Genomic DNA, 24,856 nt, shown 5'->3' with positions numbered 1-24,856 from the left:
AAGATCAGATCTAGGAAGGTGAATTTGTGTGAGCTTCTTGCCCTGCAGACAGTCTGCTCCAAGGGAGAGGAGGCTCCCCAAAGTTCTGACTGGCTTTGTGGGGAGCAGTTCCAGAGCATCGCCCAGAGACTTCATAGATTCTAGGACTAGAAGAGACCTCGAGAGGTCATTGAGTCCAGTCCCCTGCCCTCATGGCAGGACCAAATACTGTCTAGACCATCCGTGATAGACATTTATCTAATCTCTTAAATATCTCCAGAGATGGAGACTCCGCACCCTCTCTAGGCAATTTATTCCAGTGTTTAACCACCCTGACAGTTAGGAACTTTTTCCTAATGTCCAGCCTAAATCTCCCTTGCTGCAGTTTAAGCCCATTGCTTCTTGTTCTATCCTTAGAGGCTAAGGTGAACAAGTTTTCTCCCTCCTCCTGATGACACCCTTTTAGATACCTGAAAACTGCTATCATGTCCCCTCTCAGTCTTCTCTTTTCCAAACTAAACAAACCCAATTCCTTCAGCCTTCCTTCGTAGGTCATGTTCTCAAGACCTTTAATCATTCTTGTTGCTCTTTTCTGGGCCCTCTCCAATTTCTTCACATCTTTCCTGAAATGCGGTGCCCAGAACTGGACACAATACTCCAGTTGAGGTCTAACCAGTGCAGAGTAGAGCAGAAGAATGACTTCTCGTGTCTTGTTTACAACACACCTGTTAATGCATCCCAGAATCATGTTTGCTTTTTTTGCAACAGTATCACACTATTGACGCATATTTAGCTTGTGGTCCACTATGACCCCTAGATCTCTTTCTGCCATACTCCTTCCTAGACAGTCTCTTCCCATTCTGTATGTGTGAAACTGATTGTTCCTTCCTAAGTGGAGCACTTTGCATTTATCTTTATTGAACTTCATCCTGTTTACCTCAGACCATTCTCCACTTTGTCCAGATCATTTTGAATTTTGACCCTGTCCTCCAAAGCAGTTGCAATCCCTCCCAGTTTGGTATCATCTGCAAACTTAATAAGCATACTTTCTATGCCAACATCTAAGTCGTTGATGAAGATATTGAACAGAGCCGGTCCCAAAACAGACCCCTGCGGAACCCCAGTTGTTATACCTTTCCAGCAGGATTGGGAATCATTAATAACTACTCTCTGAGTACGGTTATCCAGCGAGTTATGCACCCACCTTATAGTAGCCCCATCTAAGTTGCCTTTGCCTAGTTTATCGATAAGAATATCATGTGAGACTGTATCAAATGCCTTACTAAAGTCTAGGTATACCACATCCACCACTTCTCCCTTATCCACAAGGCTCGTTATCCTATCAAAGAGAGCTATCAGATTGGTTTGACATGATTTGTTCTTTACAAATCCATGCTGGCTATTCCCTGTCGCCTTACCAGCTTCCAAGTGTTTGCAGATGATTTCCTTAATTACTTGTTCCATTATCTTCCCTGGCACAGAAGTTAAACTAACTGGTCTGTAGTTTCCTGGGTTGTTTTGATTTTTCCTTTTTATAGATGGGCACTATATTTGCCCTTGTCCAGTCTTCTGGAATCTAAGTCAGATGACAGATGCTATTCTGGACTCAAGACTATAAAAGCTCTACTCTGCTGTTTGCTTATCAGTCCAGGATTCCCTCCCCCTCCTGTGTGTTGGGATCAGGGTTGGCTTTCACCTGCAGGTCGAGGCTGTGTACACATTAGGATGTTTTTGCTAGACTTTCCACTGCTGTCATGAATGCGGTGTCAGTGTTTGGAGAGTTAGTGTAAGCAGGTCTCCAGGTGTCTGCTGGTGTTTTAAGCACCATGTTCCTTAACCCAGCTGAGGGCAAGTGTTCGCAGCATGAGCACCCAAAGGTATACACCGGGGCATGAGGTAGGAAGAAAGCTAATGTTGGGCCAGTTTTTAAAAAGGGTGACCAGGGTGATAGGCCTGTCAGCCTGACATTGATCCTGTGCAAGATAATGGAGCGGCTGATGTGGACTTGATTAATAATGACCTAAAGAAGTGTAATGTAATTAACACAAATCAACATGGGCTTATATAGATACCGGACTAACTTGACATCTTGTTTTGATGAGATAAGATTGTTATTGTACTATACTTAGACTTCTGTAAGGTGTTTGACTCGGTACCTCCCAATGTTCCGATGGAAAAAACCCTGAATGATATAAAATTCACAAGGCACATATTAAACAGATTAATAGCTGGCCAGCTGAATGTAATTGTAAAGAGGGAATCGCCATCAAGCAGGTTGTCTCTAGTGGGGCCCTCAAGGGAAAGGTTTTTAGCCCCATGCTGTTTAACATTTTTATCAATGACCTGGAAGAATTGGTCGAGCAGTAAATCATGAAGAGGACAGGTCACTGACACAGAGAAATCTGGGTCACTTGATAGCTGGATGCAACACAATAAGTGATTTAACAGGTTAAATGTAAATGTCTGCATGTAGGAACAAAGACGGCAGGCCATGCTTACAGGGTGGGGAATTCTATCCTGAGAAGCAGGGACTCTGAAAAGGGTTTGGGGGTCATGGTGGACAACCACCTGAGCATGAGTCTCAGTGTGACACTGTGCAAAATGGCTAACATGAGACTGGCCATGCTGAGTCAGCCCAGTGGTTCATCTAACGCAATATCCTATCTTCTGACAGTGGTTGGGGTCTCTGTGCACTAATGTAGCAATGTTACCCAAGTATCTTCTCCGTCCTCGAGGCCGCGGTGTCTCGCCTGCAACATTCTCACTGTTTGTTATGGTTGTTCCCTGCAGTAGCAGCTGTCACAGTAAGGGGACGTCTGCTCTTGTCCAGGCTGATGCTGCCTTCCTGCCTGCCCTGCAGGAACCATTCTCACGGTCTGTCCCAGATCAGGTTGTAGGTCCGCATGACTCTCCCCGCTCCTGGGGTTGACAGTCAGGGTGGTGCTCCTGCAATCGGAACCATGATGTAGCATATGCCGTGGTTTGTGACTCTCCCCCAGATGGTGCTGCTGAGTGATGGGGGAGCTCCCTTTCCTGTTTCACCTCTGTTGAGCCAGGGACCAAACTAGTCCCAGACCAGTGTGAATGTTTGTGATCACTAGAGCTCTGGTGCTTCATGCTCAGTTAACAGCTTTCTCTCCACCTGGAAGTCTGTCCTCCCTTCCACAGGGGCTCGTTCCTTTCTTCTCTTGCCCAAGCTCCACTGGCACCATTAGGAAGAGTTTAGGTAGGACCGATCCAGGCACTGCTGGGAAATGCAGGATTACCCCTGTCGGGGACTGATGGGGTGTCTGCATCCACGTGAGTCTGAAGAGACAAGTCTGTGGAAATCCAAGGGCTCAGAAGGAAGAACTGAGGTTCCTGGGGACTTTTGTTTTCCGCCCTGGCTTGACCCCTGTGTAGGTAGCAGCTGTCGCAGTAAGGAGAGTCTGCAAGAGTTCCCCATCCCACCTTGGGAGGCTGTTAGCTGCTGGGGCAGCCAGCGTTAGTGTGGGGCAGGGAGCTGTAGGGTGCTTGCTGCATCCTGGAGTGTCTGCACTGAGGCCACCTGTTGCCCTTCCCTAATCTGGTGCTCTGTGGCCCACTGTAATGCTGGGGCTGGAGGCCGGCTGTTCCTTGCAGGGTCCTCGGGACCGAGGCTCCATTGGGGCTGCCCCTCAGATGGCTGCTCAGCATGTCAGTGTGCCGAGCATGTGCCTGTGGTGGTGCCCTCTGGGTTACGCCCGGGAAAGAACATCCTGCAGCCGCAGTGCGGCGCAGCCTGGGTCTGCCTGCAGGCTGCGGACAGCTGACCTCCCTTTGACCTTGCTGGGTGGGTGGGTTCCCTAGCCTGGCGCTTGTCCTCTGCAGCTCACTTCCATCCCTGGAGCCTGGGGTGGACTCAGCCACCTAGCTACTTCTGTTATCAGCTGGCCCTCAGTCCCCTCCCTGCTCCCAAGGACGTTTCTGCAAGGGCTTATCTCCGACACTCCTATCTAAAACCAGATTGGCTCCCTGTATCTGTGGCAGTGGCATGGCCCTGCCTCCCAGAGTAGTCCTGTAAGGGAACACTGCTTCCCGAAAGCCCTGGCATGTCCCTGCTGCTGCTGGTTTACAACCTCTCCTGTTACAGGCCAGGATGGTGCAGCAGGCCCCAGCTGGAGAGAGGGTGGGGCACAGGGCTCTTAAGCAGGAACTTCTCCTTAGTAGCCAGCAGGGATTTTGGGGATCCCCTCACTGAGTCTAACAAAGTCCATGTACTTCAGACATAGCCCATCCGGGGTGAAACTGCCCTAGATGGAAATAGGTCTCTGTCTGGCAGCCTTGAGGAGTGAGACCCAGAGCCCTCTCCAGCTGCCATCTCAACCAAAGGCCCTTAGGAATGTGCCCTTAAAGGCCCCATAGGGAGCGAATTTTGGAGCCAAGGCCCTTTGCTGGGGCTGCCCTGCCACTTCCAGGAGCATTTTGGCTGGTTACAGCTGAAGCCAGACGGGGGACGGAGCCAGGACAGAGAGAGGGGCTGTAGTGGGGGCAGTGAGGCTGGGGGCCTCCATCAGAGACACCCCCCCGGGGGATGAGGACTGTCCATTGCCCTTCCCACTGCGCCGAGCACTGCAGGTAATGGGAGTGGGGTGCACCAGTATAGGGGTGGAGAAAATAGGGGCATGATGTCTGGTCTCTGAGAATCTGGGGGCTGCATGGGAGGGCTGCAGTGGGGCTGGCTGCATGTGGTTCATGGGCACCAAGTGGCCACAGGGGGTGCGGAGAAGCTGGAGACAGGGATGGAGGTGCTGATGAGTGCATATGGATGGAGGTTGGGGAGTTGGGTGTGTGGCAGTGGTTTTCAAACTTTTTTTCTGGTGACCCAGTTGAAGAAAATTGTTGATGCCTGCAGCCCAACAGAGCTGGTGATGGGGGGTTTCAGGTGTGGGAGGAGTGCAGGGCTGGGGCAGAGGGTTGTGGTGTGGGGGTGAGGGCTGCAGGGTGGGGCTGGGACTGAGGGGGTCAGGGCTCTGGGCTGGGAGTGCAGGCTCTGCGGTGGAGCCCAGGATGAGGAGTTTGGGGTGCAGGAGGGGGTCAGGGCTCTGGGGTGGGGCCAGGGATGAGGGGTTTCGGGTGCAGGAAGAGGCTCTAGGTTTGGGGACAGCTCAGGGCTGGGGCAGAGGACCGGGGTGTGGGCTAACCTCTGGCGACTCCTGGTCAGTGGCACAGCAGGGGTGCAAGGAGCCTGTCCTGGCACCGCAGACCGCGCTGTATGCTGGAAGCAGCCAGCAGCAGGTCCAGCTCTTAGGGGAGACACGCAAGCAGCTCTGCGTGGCTCTTGCTTACAGGTGCCCCCTCCCACACGCCTCCTCCCATTGACCGGTTTCCAGCCAATGGGAGTGCAGAGCTGGTGCTTGGAGTGGGGGCAGCGTGCAGAGCCCGTGGCCCCAATGCCTAGGAGCCAGACCTGCTGCTGGCTGGTTCTGGGGCACAGTGCAGTGTCAGAACAGGTAGGGACTAGCCTTCTTTACCTGGGCAGCACCACCGATGAGACTGTTAATGGCCTGGTTGGCGGTGCTGGCCAGAGCCACCACGACCCAGTGCCTGACATTCCTCAGTAGTGGGCTACAACTCGTGGTTTGAAAAGCACCGGTGTATGGAAATCGGGTTGGTGCAGGGGTGGGGGGATGCACACAAGGGGCCTTTTAGGGACTGTGAACAAAGGGACCAGCCACTGAGGGCTCCAGGGAGGCTGCTGATGCAGATGGTGAATGGGGAGTGGAGGCTGCCAGGGTAGCACATGGTTGGCAAAGTGATTCCTTCAAATCTGTTTCTTCAGTCTTTTGTGGTGATGTGGGGGTGGGGGTGAGCATGGGAGGGCTCATTGTGCCTCTGATTTTGCAGGGCTGGTTGTGAGGACCCTCTCCCTTAGGATCCTAGTGCAGGCAGTGTCTAGGCACAAGATGCTGTCCTGGTACAAAAATTCCTGCAGTCCTGCTTTGTGCGAGGGATGGGCGCATACTTGGGAGCAGATGTGCACCTGGCCTGGGCTGGTGGTTCGGCCATGATGAAAGCATTGTCCTCTGTTTGCGCTCAATGGTCACTTGGATTGGTCTGTTGGGCATGGAGGTGATTTTGTTTAGCTGCAGTGTTGCCTCTGTGGAGAATAATAAAAGGACCTTTCACCCTAGAGAGGAGGGGACTCCTTTATGTGGAAGCGTGGTGCTTTAAAACAGGGAGAACTTGTCATGAAATTCCCTGTTCTGTTCATTCCCTCTGGGGCACCTGGCATTGGCCCCTGTCGGCAGACAGGATACTGGGCTAGATGGACCTTTGGTCTGACCCGGTCTGGCCATTCTTATATTGGAGCGTTGGGTGGAATAGGTCCCCCTTGCTGAGTGATTCAGGGGTAGCTTCACAAAGCACAGACTCTCGCCGAACTGGAGGAAATGATTCCTGTGGGTGGGGTGGGAGAACTGGCCTTAGGGTGTGAAGGGGGAATTTATGCCCCCGCCCCCTTGTGGAGTGTAAGCTCTGGATGCTGGCAAGGAGCCCATTGCTGGGGGTGGGACACTGTTGGGTGGGTGGATGTGGAGAGCTGCAGGGCAGCTTGCCCTTTGCTGGTACCTCAGTCACCTGGGAGTGCGATGCAGCAGTGTGCGATGGGGTTAGCCTGGGAGGCTGCCTGGCGGTGAGATCTGTTCTTGTTTGTCCCACGTAGCAGGGCGTCTGCCTCCTGACCGCTGCCTCCCCTGCCTGTCTTTGTGCTGGTTTATCACCCCACTGCCAGACTAGGCAAACCCATTCCATGCTTCAGGGGCTGGGCTCCCTAGGAATCAGGGCCCTTCTCGCCTTGTCCGCAGTCCTGCTGTGCTGCTCTTGGGCTGGGCAGCTGATGGAACCTGTCTCTCTGTGCTAGGCAGTACCAGCTCTGCAGCAGCTGTGGCAGTGGGAGTCGCTCTGGAGCCGAAGGTGGGACAATGAAGCTGTTAGAGAACTCAAGTTTTGAAGCAATAAACTCTCAGCTGACAGTGGAGACAGGAGATGCTCACATCCTTGGCAGGTGAGTGTTGTCAAAGCTTCCTGCTGGGCTTCCCCAGGGACTTGAGCCACCTCTCTTTGTGCCCTTCCTGTGGTGCAGAAAGCCCCCCCGAAGGGGGCCAGACAAGCTTAATAGCTCTGGCAGTGAGATCTGTTCAGCTGAGGAGCGGCCCCCCGCCAGGAGCAGCTGGGAGGGAGCCCCCCAGTGAAACACTTGAAGCTAGAGTCACCAAGGCACTAGGCACTGTACTGACAGGGTGAGTGGAAGAGCATCGAATGGTGTGTCCAAGTAATTGCTGCTGCTGGTGGGGGCAGGGGCGGAATAGACGGTGTAGACCTTACAGCTCTTTGCCTCTGCCCAGCGGTCTGTGAAGTTCCAACCTGCCATGGGCTTTGGGGTCTCGGGGCACACACAGCTCAGCTGTCTGCTTCCAAGCTCTCCACAGTCACCCTAGGGAGCGTCACCTCAGCTTCCAGTGACAGTCCCACCCACCAGAATTGCTTCTGTTCTGAGTGGGTGGGAGGGGAAGGGAGTCAGTCACCCCACCTTACACGCAGTGCAGTGCAGGGCACGGTGCCTCTAGGCTGAGCCTTCCATCTCAGTCTAGGGCAGGGGTCAGCAACCTTTCAGAAGTGCTGAGCCACTTCTTCATTTATTCACTCTCATTTAAGGTTTGGCGTGCCGATAATATCTTATAACATTTTTAGAAGGTTTCTTTCTTTAAGTCTATAATGTATAACTAAACTATTGTTGTGTGTAAAGTAAATAAGGTTTTTAAAATGTTTTAAGAAGCTTCATTTAAAGTTAAATTAAAATGCAGAGCGCCCTGGTCCAGTGGCAGTGTGAGTGCCTCTGAACATCAGCTGATGTGCCGCAGGTTGCCTACCCCTGGTCTAGGGATCCCAGATGTGGGAACAAAAGGCTACCGCTGTGCTCCCCTGTCCTTAGCGCCTCTGCCTGCCACAGTGTTGCTGTTACCTGGGAGGTCCTGCTCCTGTTGGAGGAAAGCTGGGAAGGAGGCCGGGCACATCCCGCACTTGCTCTCCAGGCATGTTTACAGGAGTCATAAACAGCAGTGATGTGAGAGACTTGGCTGGGCCTCTCTCCACTTAGCCTGGGAGAGTGGCTGGAAGTTGCTCCAAGGCCACTCACCTGAGGACTCACTGGCCATTGGCTCAGCAGAGGCCAGCCTGAGCACCTGTGTTCTAGCCCCTGGGTGTCTCCTTTCAGAGCCCCATCTAGCTGTGGGTGTGGGGAAGGCAGAGCAGAGGTGCCAGTCCATCTCCTCTTCAAGCTTATGAGCAGCGACCTGGGTCCTAGACACTTGGGCGGAGGTTTCTGCAGCACATATGCAAGCTGTGGGGTTGCAGTGTAGGGTTGGGGGTAGGTCAGTGCCCGTGGGTTCCCAGGCTCTGGTTCTTGTGCTCTCACTGGCCCTGCACACTTCCTCTCTTTGCGTTGTTCCACCCACTGGAGAGAGATTCACTTACCCTCAGTCTGGTGTGTCTGTGTTGTGAAGAGACGTCTGTTCTCCAGGCAGGATGTTCTGAGCCGCGAGAATGGAGCCAGTCAGCCAGTGGCTTCCATTCTTGGCCGGCTGCACAAGTGTGACCAGGCTGAGACAGTGGCTGGACTGGCCTGTGCTTATCACACCCCCATCAGCTGTGGAGCATGAGCTGTGCAAGGCCTGTGCTGGGACAGTGATGTTGTGGAACAAGAGGAGGTGGTGGCAGTTCTTTGGGCCCAGCAGAGGCTCATCCTTACAGCAGCCTAGGGCATCTAGGCTGGTAGGCATCTCAGTTGTAGACCGCTAGGACAGAGCAGCCAGATCACAGCTCTGTATGGGCTTTTCCTTGGTCAGTGCTGTGGGCCTGAGGGGGTCAGCTTGAGGGTAGGAGAGTGCCCCTCACCCACAGCCAGCTGGTGTCTGACAGTGACATGCCCCTTTGTTTAGCAGGCTAGCGTTGCTTCCCCATTGATTGCTCACTGGTTCGAGCAAAGAGCTAGGAGTCAGGACTCCTGGGTTCCATTGCCAGTCCTGACCTTAGTTCTCTCTGTGGGCTTGGTGATTGCCTTTCTCTCTGGACCGACGAGGACTCCAGGCAGTCTCGCATGGGGTGAGCTCATATGGGGAGTTTCCTGAATCGGCATTCCAGGTTTTGGGCTTTATTTGAGACCCGTAGTTGGCCAGGAATGTGATATTTGGGAGTCGAGCTCTCATTGACTGTGGGGCTGGCTGACATTGCCTGGCAGGCCAGGTTTGCTCAGAATCTCCATCACATAGTCTGTTTCTGGTTGTGGCTGCTCACACATGAGGCTCCAGCCCAGGCTCGGGCAGTGTCTGTATTGGAGCATGCATCGGTGAAATGAAACTGCACCTCGCAGAACCCTAACACATGCTGAGGGCTTTTTAAATGGCATTGAAACCCGGTTAGCTTGACTGGGTCAGTTCCTGCTTTTGCTGGTTGAGAGAGACAAGGCTCAAGTGAATCCATTTCCCAGCTCGCCCAGGCATGGTGGATGTGTGTGTGTGGGTGTGTGTGTTTTCCACACACTCTCTTAGCATTGGGCTTTTCGAGCACTTCAAAAAGAGCTGGCATTCTTGGCTGACAGCAGCCAGAGAGAGGGCAGAGTGGTCGAGAGGGTGCTGCAGACATTCCCCAGAATGTGCCCCAATCCCCACTTCTTTTTCAGTGTGACCCTGAGGCCAGCAGCTCTTGTGTGTCCTGTAGTGTAGGCTGCTGCTGTCCTGTGGAAAGTGTGATTGCATTCTTCTGTTCTAGCTGATTGTGGGGGCCATGGGAGCTGGACAGAACTATATCTGTCTTCTCTGCCTCTGTCCATGCTGCTGGTGGAGCACATGCTGCAGAATTGGGAGGGAGAAAGCCCTGCCCTGGACTGGGTCTCCTGCCCTTCCCGAAAGGCTTAGTCCATGTGGATTTGGTTTAACTGAGGGCGCAGTCTAAGAGTCGGGGTTTGCAAACCATCTCGCATCCTGCCTGCAAGCCCCAGTAGCACACTTCCTGCTCCCGCTCACCTTCTGGGCAGTGGCTCAGAGCCCTGGCAGGGCCTGGCTGTAACTGACTGGAGGCTGCAGTTACCCTGCTCTAGTGAGGCCGTCAGTGTGGGCAGCTCATTCACAGGGGAGCCGGGGGGACATCTGCCCAGGATTTCTAGGGGGGCCTGTAGGAATGTGTCCATGAACAGATGACAGTGGACGAGTCTGCCTAACAACCCTTCCCCCACCCCACTTGAGCGCAGACACCGCATCCAGGAAGTGGCAAGAAACAGAAGTGAGACGACTTAGCCTGTTGGCGCACACAATAGAAAGGCAAACAGGAAGGAGTGGCGTGTAGGAGCCAGGAACATGGGAGGTGTGACCGATCTCGGTGTTGGGGCCCTGGCAGTGGCATGTCTCTGAGGCCATGTCTACACAGCGGCACAGTTAAGGCACTGCAGCTGTGCCTGCCATGCCCTGGCATGGACACTTCAGTAGAGGTAATCCCCCTCTGACAGGTGGTAGCTAGGTCGATGGGAGAGTTCTTCCAGGTCCTGACCAGAAGTTAGCCCGACCTCACTACAGCATGCCAGGCACAGAAGCTTCACAGCCTGGAGCAGGGTTGCTGAGATCTAATTTTATCGGCATAGTCCTGGCCTGAGACTGATTTCTGAACTGTTAATTCCTCTCTTGAGTGGGGGTGGGGCGCAGGAGGAAGAATGGACTCCAAATCCATTCCCCTCTTCTGTATGGCACCACAAAGCAGCTCCCCCTGCCCCGGGGGGCTTGGCAGCCTCCTGAGCCCATCAGCAGTTGCTTTCTCTTTCCCTTTGCCCCGGGGCAGTTGGCTGCCTCCATAGTGCTCCAGCCTCAGCTGGGCCAGGGAGCAAGACCAAATGGCCCCAAAGGCCCATGCTGCTGCCAGGCCAGCCCGCTCCTCTGTTTCCCTGGGTTGTCTTGGTGCTCCTCCCCCATTGCATTTCTGCCTCCCCCAGGCATCCCTTTCTGCTGGGAAGACATGGGTGGGCTCAGCAAAGCCCAGGTCCATGCACAGGGAGCTGTGTGATGCCTCCTTGCCACTCCTGTCTATCTTGAAAGGTCATCCAGTCGAGCCCCCTGCCTTCACGAGCAGGACTAAATACTGTCCCTGACTGTGTGGCAGTGGTGGTTCTTCCCCCATGGCCCCCTCAAGGATTGAACTCACAACCCTGGGTTTAGCAGGCCAATGCTCAAACCACTGAGCTATCCCTCCACCTCACCTCAGCTGAACCGGAGGAATGAGACCCACAAGCTCTCCCAGGAGAGGGTTCCAGCCAAGACTGGAGGGGCCCTGCTCGGCGCATCTGCTCTGTTGCACCTGGAACTGATTGGTCAGTGGCAACGGCTGGTCAGTCATCGTGCCCCTGAACCAGAGGTAACACTGGCTAGTTGCCAGTGCAGAGGGCCTGAGCCTGTTGGGGGAGGTGTGTGCGGGGTGGCTCAGTCCTGGGTGCAGCATGGCCATCAAATCATTTCCAGCACTGGCTGGGAAGTCCTTTTCTGACAGTGTTACTGGCAGCAGACAAACTCCCTGGTGTGGGCAGAACCCTGCTTTGATCCTGATGCTGCAGTGATCAGCTGGGTTTCCTGCCCCTCGTTCTGTACCTCTGGCGAGGCAGGCCAGGGGGTGGGGTGGAGGGCGTGCCGGGGCAGACAGGAGCTCCTTGGAACAGCTCGTGGGCATGTTCCTGGTCAGAGTTTGTGGAGAATATTTGCTGGATCCTGTTCAGCCCACCACTCCTCCCTCCCCCATGCACGCTCCAGCCCCAGCAGGCAGTTCTGCAGGATGCTGTGGGGCTCACATTTACATCTCTCTGAAACCGCAGTCCCTGTAGCTCTGGGCAGAGCCAGGACGGCTGCCTTGGGGGATTTCCAACCCCTGTGTCTGTACTGGACATGTCTCTGCTCCTGTTGGCCTGTCCTTTCTAAGCACTCAGTGCTGGTGTTGTGAGGGGTGAGCTCTGTCTGCGCTGGGGCTGGGCACCCAGCATTGCTCCTTCGCTTATCATGCTTCTTCTGAGGAGCAGGCGTGGGCCCAGGGGCCCGTTGCACTGCTCCCCGGTGGGCGTCACACTCGGTGTTGTCTCTTTGCAGGATCGAGAGTTACTCATGTAAGATGGCGGGCGATGACAAGCACATGTTTAAGCAGTTCTGCCAGGAGGGCCAGCCACACGTTCTTGAAGCCCTGTCACCCCCTCAGACCACGGGGATCAGCCCCAGCAGGTATGTCAGCCCTCCACTCTGGGCTGGGCATGGGGCGGCGCAGGACTTCTGCGGGGAGTTACTAGGGACCTCTGCACGCTTCAGTGGGCCCTGCACAAGAGGTAGCAATGGGCTGGGGCAAAAGCCTGCTGAGGGAGGGGTGGTGGCCCCAGGATGCCCCATGCATTGCATCTGGCCTCACCCCAGTGTGGACAGGCAGCCTGGAGTTAGTGCTCTCGGGGGCTGAGATGCAGCAGTGCATGCTGGGACTGGTGATCTCCCGGGCCAGCCCTCTGTGCAGGTGAAGGGCTCTTCATGTCAAGCTGTGCACTCTAGCTGCCCCTGGATTAAGGTGCGTGTGCGTGTGCATTCCCTCCTGTACCTGTGTGTGCATTTGGTTAGGGCCGTCTGACACGTGTCCCTGCCAGTGTGCCATCCTGGGGCGTGTCTGAGCCATGTTCGCTGGGTTCTGGCAATATCCCTGGGGCTGAGGCTGGTTTCCGTAGGATTCCTGTCCCAGTCTGTGGGATGGGGCTGCCGGGGGCCTTCCTCTGGTGTGTTGCCTTTGGGCAGCTGATAGCAGCTGCCTGCCTAGCTGTCTTGTGTGTGCAGGCTCAGTAAAAGTCAGAGTGGAGACGAGGAGGGGCCCCTGAGTGACAAGTGCAGCCGCAAGACCCTCTTCTACCTGATCGCTACCCTCAACGAGTCCTTCCGGCCTGACTACGACTTCAGTGCTGCCAAGAGCCACGAGTTCAGCAGGGAGCCGAGCCTCAACTGGGTATGGGATAGGCTCCCTCCAACTCTGCATGAGAGCCAGCAGCCCCTGCTGGCTCGGGTCCGAGTGCTCCTTTCTGTGAAGCTTGGCAGGGCCCTTCTGAGAGCAGCCGAGACGGGGCTCCCTCCAGCTCACTGTGGTGAGGGACCCCAGGGCTCCAGCCAGCGGAGTTTAGATCTCTGAGGCCCATCCGCTCTGAGAGGGGCTGCAGCCAGATCCTTCCCTGTGAGATGCTCTGCCACCTCCAGACCCACCGCCCAGTGAAACAACCTCCTCTTCTGCCCTTTCAGCCCCTGGAGCAAAGTTCTCCCCCATCCCATGCAGGGTGTCAAGATCTGTCCTGCTGCCCGTCACCACAAAATCTGAGCACTTCCCATGTAAAATAAGCATGGCCTGTCTGGCCCTTCTCCTTTAGGGGACGCTATGCCTGTGGATGGGGTTTTGACTTCCCTAGGCTGTGCCGGCTGAGCTGTGTTGTTTCACAGTGGTGAGGTTGTTTTGTGTGTGTGTGGTGCGGGGGAGGATCTGGTGGTGGTGTTAGTTGGGTAGAGGCAGGAGCTGGGTTTGAGCATTTTCCAGTGTTTTGAAAGCCACCCAGACTCTGGGTTCCCTGCCCAGCTCTCCAGACACCACACTGAGGAGAGGGCAGAGCTCTGTCCTGACTGAGAGGAGGGTGCCCAGAGCAGTGCCTGCTGGTGGGAGGCCTCCTTCCTCAGCCTGGAGCAGTGCCCTCTTCCCAAACAGCTTCAGGGGAGCCAACTGCAGCTGCAGCCATGTGAACTGGCACCTGTGGGATCCTGTGGCAGGTCCAACCACCCCACCTCTGCTTCTATTGCCCCACAATGCATTTCTCCTGCTTCTCCACACATTTTCCCTGAATCTAACACTGCCTGCTCATTGCTCTGCATCTGTTCCACACACACACTTGTGTTCTAGGTTAGACTCCTGTATTTCCTCCTGTCACGGAGTGTGGGGAGTCAGGGCCCTGCACCCTCACATCCTGCAAATCGCCATGACTCTCAGCCAGCCAGCAAAACAGAAGGTTTATTAGACAACAGGAACACAGTCCCAAGCAGGACTTGTAGGTACAACTAGGACCACTTCAGCCAGGTTCCTGTGGGGGGCAGTGATCCAGACAACCAAGTCTGCACCTCACTCCACGTCCTCAGCAACTGACTCGCCCTCCAGTTCCCTCCTCCTCTAGGCTTTGTCCCTTTCCCAGGCCAGGAGGTCACCTGATCTCTTTGTTCTCCCACACATTTAGCTATCACCTTGTAGGGGGAAGGGCCCCGGCCATTAGTTGCCAGGAGACAGAGTGTCAGCCATTTGTGTACACTGGCCCTTTGCTCTGCAATAATTACACCCCCGTATCCCACCACCTAGAGACTTAAGAAATGCACAGGGGAAACTGAGGCACCCATACAGTATTCAGAGGAAACATTAAGAACAGTCCCACTTCATCACATCTCCCATCGCAAGAGTACCCTGGCAGCAGCTTCCCCTTCATGGACAGGGCTGGGTGACTAACGAGGGCTTTGCCAAAGCTGTTAGCTTATTGCTTTCCGCGTGGGAAACAACGGCTCCTTCCCGCTCAGAGGAGTGAGCCTTGGGCAGGGCCGGATTAACTCTCCTATTGTCCCGGGCTGTTAGAATTTTGTGGGACCCCTGTATACAAAGCTCTTTCCTAATTTCAAACAAAATGATCGCAATTATGGCATCGAGGCTATAATCACTATACTAAACTTGCCTTTTAATTAACATAACGATGTTCTGTGGTTACATTTCAGTCTTAGAACATGTAGAATATAGTTGTTGTTTCCAAATTGCCTAACAGAACAGCTGTTATAGTAGTTTCTTTCTGGGAGGGAGTTTGGGTGCAGGAGAGGGCTCCAGGCTGGGGCAGAGTGTTGGGGTGCAGAAGAGGGCGAGGGGAGGGGGTTGGTGCAGGAGGGGATTCTGACCTGGGGTAGGGGTTGGGGGTGCAGGAAGGGGTGTGAGGTGCAGGCTCTGGCTGGGAGGCGCTTACCACAGGCGGCTCCTGGCCAGTGGTGCAGCAGGGCTCAGGCAGGCTATCTGCCTGCGTGCCATGGCCCCACGCTGCTGCTGGCACATCTCTGCACACCCCTGGGGGGAGGGGGACAGTGTAGTGTGCTGCCTGCAAGCACCACCCCCACAGTTCTCATTGGCCGGTTCCCACCTAATGGGAGCCACAGGGGCAGTGCTGGGGGCAGAGGCAGGGGCAGGGGCAGCACACGGAGCTGCAGAGATGCGCCAGCAGCCAGACACTTCTGGGAGCAGCTTGGGGCCATGGCATGCAGGCAGATAGCCTGTGTGAGCCCTGCTGCACCGCGGGACTTTTAGCGGCCTGGAGATCACAATCGACTGGCAGAGGCTCTAGGATTGACCAGTCGATTGCGATCAATGGGTTGGTGACCACTGAATTGTCTATAACTATGGATTTATTTTTGCAGGGCCCCCCTTAGCCTGAGGCCCTGGGCTGCAGCCCCTAAAGCCCCTGCATTAATCTGGCCCTGCCCTCAGGGCTGGCCAGTGTTCCAATCCCACCCTTCCGGACTCTCTGGACGCTCCCGTCTGGCCTCCCCAGAGCAGAGGAGCTGGGCCCTGTCCCAGGCATGACGGACACAGCCCAGAGCCCCTGGGGAGGGGCTGCCTGCTTCTCTCTGGAAAGCTGCAGGGTCCTGACTCCCATGTGTCTCGGTCTCCTCCAGGTGGTGAATGCTGTGAATTGTAGCTTGTTCTCAGCGGTCCGGGAGGACTTCAAAGCCCTGAAGCCTCACTTGTGGGATGCTGTGGATGAGGAGATCTGTCTCTCGGAGTGTGACATCTACAGGTCTGTTCTGCCTGCCCATTCGGCATAGGGCAGCCCCACGCCCCAGAGCGGCCCGCTCTGCATAGGAGCAGCCAGGCCATGCGCCACTGGGGAGTACAGGGCAGGGGCTCTTCCTCAAGGCTGGGCCCATGTAGCATGGCCAGTCGTGGATGTGGGGGATGTCCTGCCGATGCTGGTCTGGCCTGCCTATAGGGGTCTGTCACAGAGTCACCAGGCGATGCTCTGGAACTGCTCCCCACCAAGCCAGTCAGGACTTTGGGGAGCCTCCTCTCCCTTGGAGCAGACTTGTTCAGGGCAAGAAGCTCACACGGCTTCACCTCCTGGGTCTCTCCTTGGAGCATTCAGCATCCTCTGCCCCTCCTGTGCGCTTCCCCCAGTGAGTCCACCCAGGCGGGGTCCTGGGGAAGCCACCGGGTCCTGCCCCCCACTTTGCAGTCAGACGTGACTCTCAGCCAGCCAGTAACACAGAGGTTTATTCGATGACAGGAACAGGGTCTAAAACAGAGCTTGTAGATACAGTGAACCAGACCCCTCAGCCGGGTCCATTCTGGGGGGCAGTGAGCCAGACCCCGACATCTGCACTTCACTCCTCCTCCCCAGCCAGCTCCAGACTAACCACCCCCTCCAGCCCCTCCTCTCTGCTCAGCCCCTTTCCCGGGCCAGAAGGCCACCTGATCTCTTTGTCTCCAACACCTTCAGTTGGCACCTTTGCAGGGGAGGGGCCCAGGCCATCAGTTGCTAGGAGACAGAGTGCCAGGCATTTAGGTGCACTGGCCCTTTGCTCTGTAGCAACCACACACTCTTATTCCACCACCTAGATACTTAAGAACTGCATAGGGGACACTGAGGCACCAACACAGTATTCAGGGGAAACATTAAGAACTTTCCCAGTTCGTCACAGGGTCCCTTTGCCAAGGCAGATAAAAGGGACGATCCCATGCCTTCACCTTACCCCCCAGGCACACCATGAGCTTGCTGCTGAGCTAGCTGACTGCCTCACTTCTGACTCTGCCTGGGGCTGCTGGCCTGGTGGGCTAACAGTCTGCCTCAGTGTCTCCCTGCACAACATTGATCCTGGCACCTGCCTGCCTTGCAGGTTGTGCTGGGGAGGTGTCTGGGTTATTACCATTTGTGCTGTGCTCTGCCCACCAGGTGCCAAGGGTCGGTTCTGCTCTGTCACACTTGTCAGGCCAGAGTGAGCAGCGTGCCTGGACTAGTGAGAGTCTGGGTGCTGGGAGCCCTTCTTGCCCAGGCAGCTGTAGGCAGGGCGTTTCTCACCCCTCCCCTGTTGGTTTTGCAGCTACAACCCTGACCTGGACTCAGACCCCTTCGGCGAGGAGGGCAGCCTCTGGTCCTTCAACTACTTCTTCTACAATAAGAGGCTGAAGAGGATTGTCTTCTTCACCTGCCGCTCCATCAGGTCAGGCTGCAGGGCCGTGGGGAAGTGTGACCTGTCTGAAAGCAGTGCTTCCTGGAGGGGAGCCCCCTCACCCCCCCCAGCAGTGCCCTGAGCTAGAGCTGCCCTGTAAACTGCGTGGTTGTGCTGCCACGGGGAGAGAGAGCTGGGGGGAGTCCTCTTTCCCTGCCATAGCCCTAAGGCAGCCTGCACCCCAAACCTTTCATCCCCAGACCCCCCCCCAGAGTTCACACCGCTAAATGGAGCCCTCGCAGCCCAACCCGCTGCCCCAGCCCTGAGCCCCCTCCCATACTCTGAAGCCCTCAGCCCCACCCCCACCACGTGAATTTTGTTATGAGCACCAACATGAGGTGATGTCACACACTACCTCCATATAGGTGAACATGACAAAATTCATTCCACACGTGGGTGGGAAAACTTAGAGGGAATGCTGCACCCCGCTCCCCTCCTCAGCCAGCAAGAGGGGAGCACGGCTCTCCCAGAGCAGCCAGGCCCCTTCGATCTGCCTGCAGCATACAGCTTCACTTCCAAACTGACATACAGTGGATGGGAGCCACAGGCGCCAGTTCACATGGCTGCAGCTGCACGTGGCTCCCCTGAAGCTGTTTGAGAAGAGGGCATTGCCCCAGGGGAGCCGTCCACCTGGCAGCCTGACCCTCCCTCGCCAAATGGCATCACCGCTCGGCCCCCCACAGGGAGGCTCCCTGCAGCTAGCCCTTCCTCCCTCCACCCTCTGGGGGGTTGAGTTGGCCGGATTGGGAACCCTTGCTCAGCGCAGGCAGGATTCCCAACGGGAGGCCAGTGCCTTAGACTGGTGTGATGGGGCTGTGCCTTAGCTGTGGGGAGCTGGCTTGTGCTCACTGCTTCCCTTTGTGTCTCCAGTGGGTCCACGTACCCTCGCTCGGAGTCAGGAAACGAGCTGGACATGGATCTCGGTGAAGACGACCAGGAGGGGAGCATGGATGCCTATGACAAGGAAAGCAGCAATATCGAGGAGGACAGGTGTGTGAACTCGGCCGGCAGGGATGTGCTGAGCGGGGCGGGATCCTGGCTGTCCCCTGCCCGCAAAGCGTGACTGCACACAGAGTCACGGGTAATGAGAACAGAGCTACTAGCCCTGGTGGGCACTGGGAGCACAGGACCTGGCCCTTGTTGAATTGAAACTTGTGAAGGTGTCACCCCTTCTGAGAGGGATTTGAGACTGCCTGGCCTTGGCCAGTCTCTGTGGAGCCCCAGCTGGCATACGCCGGGGGGGGGTGCCCGGCTCAGCTGCAGCCAGCTGTGCTACCCCAAAGCATGTTGGGCAGAGCTGTGACAGCTGTGCTTGTTTGCAGGGTGCAGGTTATCTGCATGTGAGTGTCCAGATGAGCTCCAAGAAGTACTCAGCCCTGCTGAGCCAGCCTTCCAGTCTCCAGTCCATCAGCATCGAGGATGGGCCAGCCCTGGCTGTTATGTGAACTACCCCATACACAGAGCCTGCAGCACTGCTCTGCTCTTCAGCGCCGGGGGCTCCAGAGTGCCCCAGCACCTGCCCCACTGCACTGCGTGTGGAAAGCAGCTGGTGCCTCTGGGCTGCAGATGTCCTCTAGCCGCAGGTGCTGCCCAAGAGCCCGTTGCCTCCAGACACGTGCTGCGTGATTGGTCAGCAGAGGCCGCGCTCTCACTGCCGGCCTGGGCTCCAGCTTGCCAGACGCTTGTGCAGGGCCTTTGAGATGCTTCAATGCACTTTAGGAATTGATCTGCTGGCTGCACTGATGTCCTGTCCTGCTGGCTCTGAAGCAGGGCAGGCTGATCCCGGGCACTTTCCTTTACCGATGGCCACCCAGCAAACTCCGTCCGGCCATAGCAGCAGCAGGGTGCAGGGCAGGGTATCCGTCGCCTCCTGGATCTCCTCGTTCAGAACTATTGGTGACCCACCCTCCCCCTACGTCACTGGCCTGCTCCCTGTTTTGGGCTGGTTGCTTGGCTCCTGCTCACCTCACGGACTCAGTTTGCTCTTTTCCAAGGCTGTAGCAGGCGCCTTGCCGCCCCATGCTGAGCGCTGCTCCCCTGTGCAAACGAACTGGCTGGGAGATGGAGCTGAGCCAGTGGGGCTGGTTGGTTGGTTTGTTTGTTTGTTTGTTTTTAAACCACAGATGACTTTTGCCATCAGCCTGGCAAGAGTGTGCATGGGGTGGGCGGTGGTGGCTGCCGGGAGCCTGCTCCACTCTCCAGGAGGATTGCAGAGCCTGTTTCCGTGGCTCGTCTTGGGAGCTCAGCCCTGTTGACTCCGACTCATGCTATGGTTTAACTGCATCCTCCCCTCTGTCTCCCTTGACCGGTTCCCTAGCACTGGCCCTCCTAGTGCAGCTGCTGGGCCTGGTGCCTGGCTTCCCTCTGCCCCCAGGGATGAGTACATGCTGTCCCAGGGCCAAAGCAGGATGGGGGTGCAGAGCAGCCAGCTCTTCATGGGCACTGGAGGACCTGGCACTAGCATGGGGTCTGCAGAGGGCGGCAGCAGCACCAGGCCCAGCTCTCTGCAGCTCCTCCTCTGGCCTCGCCCCGCCCCTGCCCCCCCGCGAGGTTGCACCAGGATAGCTGCAAACCCCTAGTGGAGATGGGCCCAGACCCTCTGCCAGCACAACTTCTCTGTTGCAGGGGCACGGTGAAGAGGGGCGAGCCATAGCTTTCCCTACAGCTAGAGAGCCCTGCAGGGAACCCTGCCTGCCCAGCCAAGGGGCTGCCAGCTGCCCCCAGAGCCTCCCCTTCGCTGTGGGGCTTTGTCCCTTCACCCATCCTCGTGGGCATTGCTCGACAGCCAGCTCAGCACATCTGCCCAGCTCAGCGCTTTAAGGGCCAGCAGTTCCCCCTGCATCACTGCTGGTAAGAACTGTCTTGGCAGGATCCATCTGCCTTCCTGAGCTGGCAGGGTGTGCCTGGGGCCTTGCTGGCCAGTGGAGGATGTGGGGAGGGGAGCCTTGCGTCAGTATCCTGTTTTGCCCACCTGTAGCCTAAGGAGGCCACTCTCCCTAGCGCTGGGAGCCATAGCTGTAACCATGTGCATTGACCATCCCTGCTAGAGGGCCGCAGCCTCGGCTCGGCTCGGCTCTGGCTTGAGCTCGCAGCATTTGGGGGCTAGTGGAAGAGTCGTGCTTGCCTCCGAGCCGTGCCATGGCTGGCCATCAGGGTGAAGAGCAGTTTGGACTCCTGCCAGATGCTCAGCATGGCCTGCATGGGGGTGTCTACAGTGGTGCGCGGGCAGAGGGCTGGTGAGCACAGCAAGCTCCACGGTGTTACTCAGTCTGGGCAAATGTGACCTGTATCCATGGCTGAGAGGGGGCCCTGGCCAAGAACCATGGGACCAGATCCCAGCCTGGCTTCTGAGAACCTGGCATTCCCGCTCCTGCCTTTGCCCCTATGTTCACTGGCCCAAGTGGTGCATAGCTGGCCTCTTGGCAGGGAGCCCCTGCTCCAAGGAGAGGGCGCAGCTGCTGTCCCCCTGCACAGCTTCAAGAGCTTGTGGCTCGTCTCCTGCACGCGTGGGCAGGGAGCTGGGGCCAGTTTCCTGTTAAGTCCCTGACTGCATAGCAATGTATCGTTACACCAATAAAGTTTATCTGTGACTGACACTCCTTTCTTTAGAGAATCCACCCTGTCCGTGGCGCTGGGCCAGGGAGCTTCTGCAGGGGCGGGGCAGGCAGTGCTGGCTTCTCTGGCCGCAGGGGCGGTACCAGAACAGTGCTGGCTGTTAAAATCGGCCTTCCTGCTGTTCAGCGAGTTCCCAGCTCTTCCTCCATGGCCATCTCTGCACAAGCACGAGTACCCCTTCTGCGCTCGCTAACCCCACCCTGCCCCGCGCAGCCCCTTCCCCAGCGTGTACTCAGGAGCCTTCTGAGATTCAGCCTGAATGTTCAATTGCACCATGTCCTCCCCCTCGCCTCTGCAGATGCTCCCCCTGGGCTGCTTTCCCCATTCTAGCTGGGAGCCCCAGGGCCCCACTGCCAGGAGCTGTACAGCCAGCCCCGAGCTTGCAGTTTGTGTGTAAAACAAGCTGCCTGCAGGAGCTGGCCAGGCACTCACGGACCCAGCAGTGGGTTCACCCACAGCCCAACCCTTGTCAGGGTTTGTCGCCATGGTGCCAAGAGCGCTGTGGAGGGGGACAGAGGTAGGTTTGTGGCTGTTACCAGAAGCTCCTCCCAAGCCTGGGGGGCAGCAGTGGAGAGCACAAAGGGGGCTTGTTTGCAAATGTTAATTTTCCTCCTTCCCATTTGGTCGGCCACTTCTCCGGTCACCCCCCTAGTTGCCATGTGCGGATGGGGCCAGCATGGAGTGCCCGGGGCCAGGTGCAGCACCCATCTGTGGTGGAGGGGGCAACTCGGCCACCCACAGGGCTCTGAGTGGCAAGAGGGAGCCCATTGCTGAGCTCAGGATGGTCCCTCTTGCCTAGAAGTGGCACCAGCAACCCCCTGCCCCAGACAATGCTGCCCCCAAGCCCCTGCCCAGCTCACCTGAGGGGCCCTGGCAACTCAGCGTCTCCCCCGCCCGTTGATCACTCGCCAGCACGTGGGGCGCTGGGTCCCCTCTAACCCACCTGTCTGGAGCAGCCCAGGCTCTGGCTCCCTGCATGGCAGCCCCTCCCTGCCAGGGATGCTCAGAGCGGGGCAGCCAGAGCCCCCTGCGCCCCACAGGTGCCACCCCCTGGGCCTGACACCCAAGCTCCCCTCTCAGGAAAGCAGGCAGCTTGGCAGAGGAGGGAGGATGGGGGGGAAGTGTAGGGGTCAGGGGGTGACCAGTTGGGGGCCATTGGGGGACGGGTCTAGGCAGTGGTCTCAAAGCACAAGCAGCTCTGCAAGTGCAGCCAGCCCCAGGCCACCGTTCTGTTCCAGGTGGATACGATCCAGCCCCCCTGGTCGCAGCACAGGCTCTAAGCCCATAGGCAGCTGGTGTCTGCCCAGGATGGGACTTCCTGGTGTGCGTGTTGGGGGCTTGTGCCCCAGCCAGCTGCCCCAGGGAGCTGGTGCAGAAAGTGGTGTGCGCTCTGTCAGCTCCAGGCTGGTCGTGGAAGCGGTTATGGGAGCAGCGCAGTGGCCTGGGTCTGACGCTCTCCTTGCTGGCTGTGAGGAGGGAGGAGGCTCTGCTTCTGCAGGTGGGGATCTGGTGTGGGGTGTCTCCCTGGGGTGCTGGAGGTGTGGGAGTGGCTATGCAGGCCAGGCCAGGCCCTGGCACGTCCTCGATTCTGCGGCCAGAAGGAACGGTTGCGATCATTGCTGTGTGTCCGGCTGCTGCCCCGCACAGCCCTCGGCTAGCCCATAACTGCTGTGAGAGCTGGGGCCTAGCTCCCCCAGGCCCTGCCTATCTCCCCTGCCCCAGAGCAGCCAATGTCTCAGCAGTGAGGGGCTGAAAGGCGCCGTGCCGAGGGCCGGATTCCTGTTCCAACAGCGGCCAGGGACTGGCCCACTGATGCCAGTGCAGGGCCTTCCCAAAGAGCAGAGTCCCAGGCCCATGGGGGCGGGTGTGAGATCAGGGCCTGGCGTGGGGCTCTGTGAGGGTGGGTCCCCTGCCATGGGCTGAGGTGGGATGCTAGCTTGGAGAAGCACCCTGTGTCCCATGCATTAAGGATTGGGCAAGGTGTGGGGGGGGCAGCGCCAGCTACTCAGGCTCCCCCTCCCCAGAGCAAGTCCTTCCCCCTTCCTCCCGAGGAGGGGGACCCATAGCTGCCCTGGCGCCAGCACAGCAGGCCAGGGGAGGAGGGGGCCTGTGACTGGGGTGCCCTCAGGGAGTGGAGGAGGGTCCCCCTGCAGGGGGGAGCCGAAGGGACTTCCCCCACCCCTGGCCAGACCTCCCAGCTTCATCCTCGCAGGTGTGCTCATAGCTCCCCCAGCCCCCAGGCTGGAGGCCAGGTCCCCCCTTCTAGCACCAGCAGCTCACCCCTCCAGGCCAGGCACCCAAGTCCGTCCCCCCACCTCCCCCAAGTGCCTGCAGACCTTACAAGCCAGATGCCTGAGCCCCACCCCACAGGCCAGATGCCCATGTCTCCCCCCCAAACCCCATGGTCACTGACCCCCCCCCGCCACCAGACATCTGAGCCCCTGCAGGCACTGACACCCCCCACCAGACACCTGAGCCCTTGTGGGCGTTGACCCCCCACCGGACTCCTGAGGCACCGCCCCCCCCACAACCCCCACAGACACTGACCCCCCCCCCCGTGCAGCCCCGCGGGCTCTGCTCTGGCCCAGCCGTTCAGCGCTAACAAATCCTCTGGCTGTAAACAGAACCGTCTCCACGGCGACCTGCCTTTCCCAGCACGGGGTGCGCCGGGTGCTCTCTGCCCGCCGGTGCAGGGTGGGTGGCACTGGCCTTTCCTGGGGCCTGCAGCCTGGCAGGGTCAGCTAGTGAGGGGCTTGGGCATCGGGGGGGGGCACTGCAGGGCTGTGCGGGGAGCTCGGGTGTCAGGCCCAGGGGGGGTCACACCTGCAGGGGCTGTGGGGGGAGCTCGGGTGTCGGGCCCAGGGGGGTCACACCTGCAGGGGCTGTGGGGGGAGCTCGGGTGTCGGGCCCAGGGGGGGTCACACCTGCAGGGGCTGTGGGGGGAGCTCGGGTGTCGGGCCCAGGGGGGTCACACCTGCAGGGGCTGTGGGGGGAGCTCGGGTGTCGGGCCCAGGGGGGTCACACCTGCAGGGGCTGTGGGGGGAGCTCGGGTGTCGGGCCCAGGGGGGTCACACCTGCAGGGGCTGTGGGGGGAGCTCGGGTGTCGGGCCCAGGGGGGTCACACCTGCAGGGGCTGTGCGGGGAGCTCGGGTGTCGGGCCCAGGGGGGTCACACCTGCAGGGGCTGTGCGGGGAGCTTGGGTGTCTGGCTGGAGGGGGTTGGTGACTGTGGGGTCTGAGAGGGGAGCTTGGGTGTCAGGCCCACGGGGTGGCACCTGTGGGGCGCAGGGGGCTCTGGCTGCCCCGCTCTGAGCATCCCTGGCAGGGAGGGGCTGCCATGCAGGGAGCCGGAGCCTGGGCTGCTCCAGACAGGTGGGTTAGAGGGGACCCAGCGCCCCACGTGCTGGCGAGTGATCAACGGGCGGGGGAGACGCTGAGTTGCCAGGGCCCCTCGGGTCAGCTGGGCAGGGGCTTGGGGGCAGCATTGTCTGGGGCAGGGGGTTGCTGATGCCACTTCTAGCCAAGAGGGACCATCCTGAGCTCAGCAATGGGCTCCCTCTTGCCACTCAGAGCCCTGTGGGTGGCCGAGTTGCCCCAGGCCTGGCAGAGCCGCCTCGGGGGGCTGAGGCACTGACGGCCTGACCTGAGGAGATGCTGCTTCCAGCCACGGCGGAGCAATGGGAATCGCAGGACAGTAGCTGTAAGTTGCTCCGTCACTGCCCTCACTCCCACCTCCTCCTGGTGCCCACTGTCGCCCACTGGCCTTTGGCTGTCCTGCCCCGCAACATGCCTCCTCCGAGATCAGGCTGCGTCTCTGCTGGCGCTGTCCATGCCCAAGACGGTGCCAGAGGAGGATGCAGCCACTGCCCCCTCTGTCCACAGCTGCCAAGCAACCTCCCAGCTCAGAGCACTTGGGTCCCTCTGAACCGGAGCCTCCCCTGTGCCCACCATGGGGGCAGATGTGTT

The 24,856-nt window shown here is 58.0% G+C and overlaps 2 protein-coding genes across 6 annotated transcripts in view; both read left to right on the top strand.

Annotated features, from left to right (window-relative positions):
- MAF1 (MAF1 homolog, negative regulator of RNA polymerase III) overlaps nucleotides 1-20,872 on the top strand; it is a 30,279-nt gene extending 9,407 nt beyond the window's left edge. For both annotated transcript variants that reach the window (XM_030554069.1, XM_030554070.1), the window contains exons 2-8: nucleotides 6,860-7,003; nucleotides 12,114-12,242; nucleotides 12,834-12,999; nucleotides 15,726-15,847; nucleotides 17,148-17,267; nucleotides 18,147-18,266; nucleotides 18,599-20,872. In XM_030554069.1, coding sequence (XP_030409929.1) covers nucleotides 6,921-7,003; nucleotides 12,114-12,242; nucleotides 12,834-12,999; nucleotides 15,726-15,847; nucleotides 17,148-17,267; nucleotides 18,147-18,266; nucleotides 18,599-18,620 — 762 coding nt within the window. In that variant the 5' untranslated portion in view covers nucleotides 6,860-6,920 and the 3' untranslated portion in view covers nucleotides 18,621-20,872. The remainder of the gene's footprint in view (nucleotides 1-6,859; nucleotides 7,004-12,113; nucleotides 12,243-12,833; nucleotides 13,000-15,725; nucleotides 15,848-17,147; nucleotides 17,268-18,146; nucleotides 18,267-18,598) is intronic.
- Nucleotides 20,873-23,507: 2,635 nt separating this feature from the next.
- LOC115647224 (WD repeat-containing protein 97-like) overlaps nucleotides 23,508-24,856 on the top strand; it is a 31,173-nt gene continuing 29,824 nt past the window's right edge. For all 4 annotated transcript variants that reach the window (XM_030554062.1, XM_030554063.1, XM_030554061.1 and 1 more), the window contains exons 1-2: nucleotides 23,508-23,627; nucleotides 24,461-24,590. In XM_030554062.1, the coding sequence (XP_030409922.1) occupies nucleotides 24,542-24,590 (49 nt within the window). In that variant the 5' untranslated portion in view covers nucleotides 23,508-23,627; nucleotides 24,461-24,541. The remainder of the gene's footprint in view (nucleotides 23,628-24,460; nucleotides 24,591-24,856) is intronic.

The sequence above is a fragment of the Gopherus evgoodei genome, chromosome 2 (genome assembly GCF_007399415.2).
Source record: "Gopherus evgoodei ecotype Sinaloan lineage chromosome 2, rGopEvg1_v1.p, whole genome shotgun sequence".
NCBI lineage: Eukaryota > Metazoa > Chordata > Testudines > Testudinidae > Gopherus > Gopherus evgoodei.
Note: the sequence above shows the minus strand (reverse complement) of the source record. Positions and strands in the feature narration are given on the sequence as shown.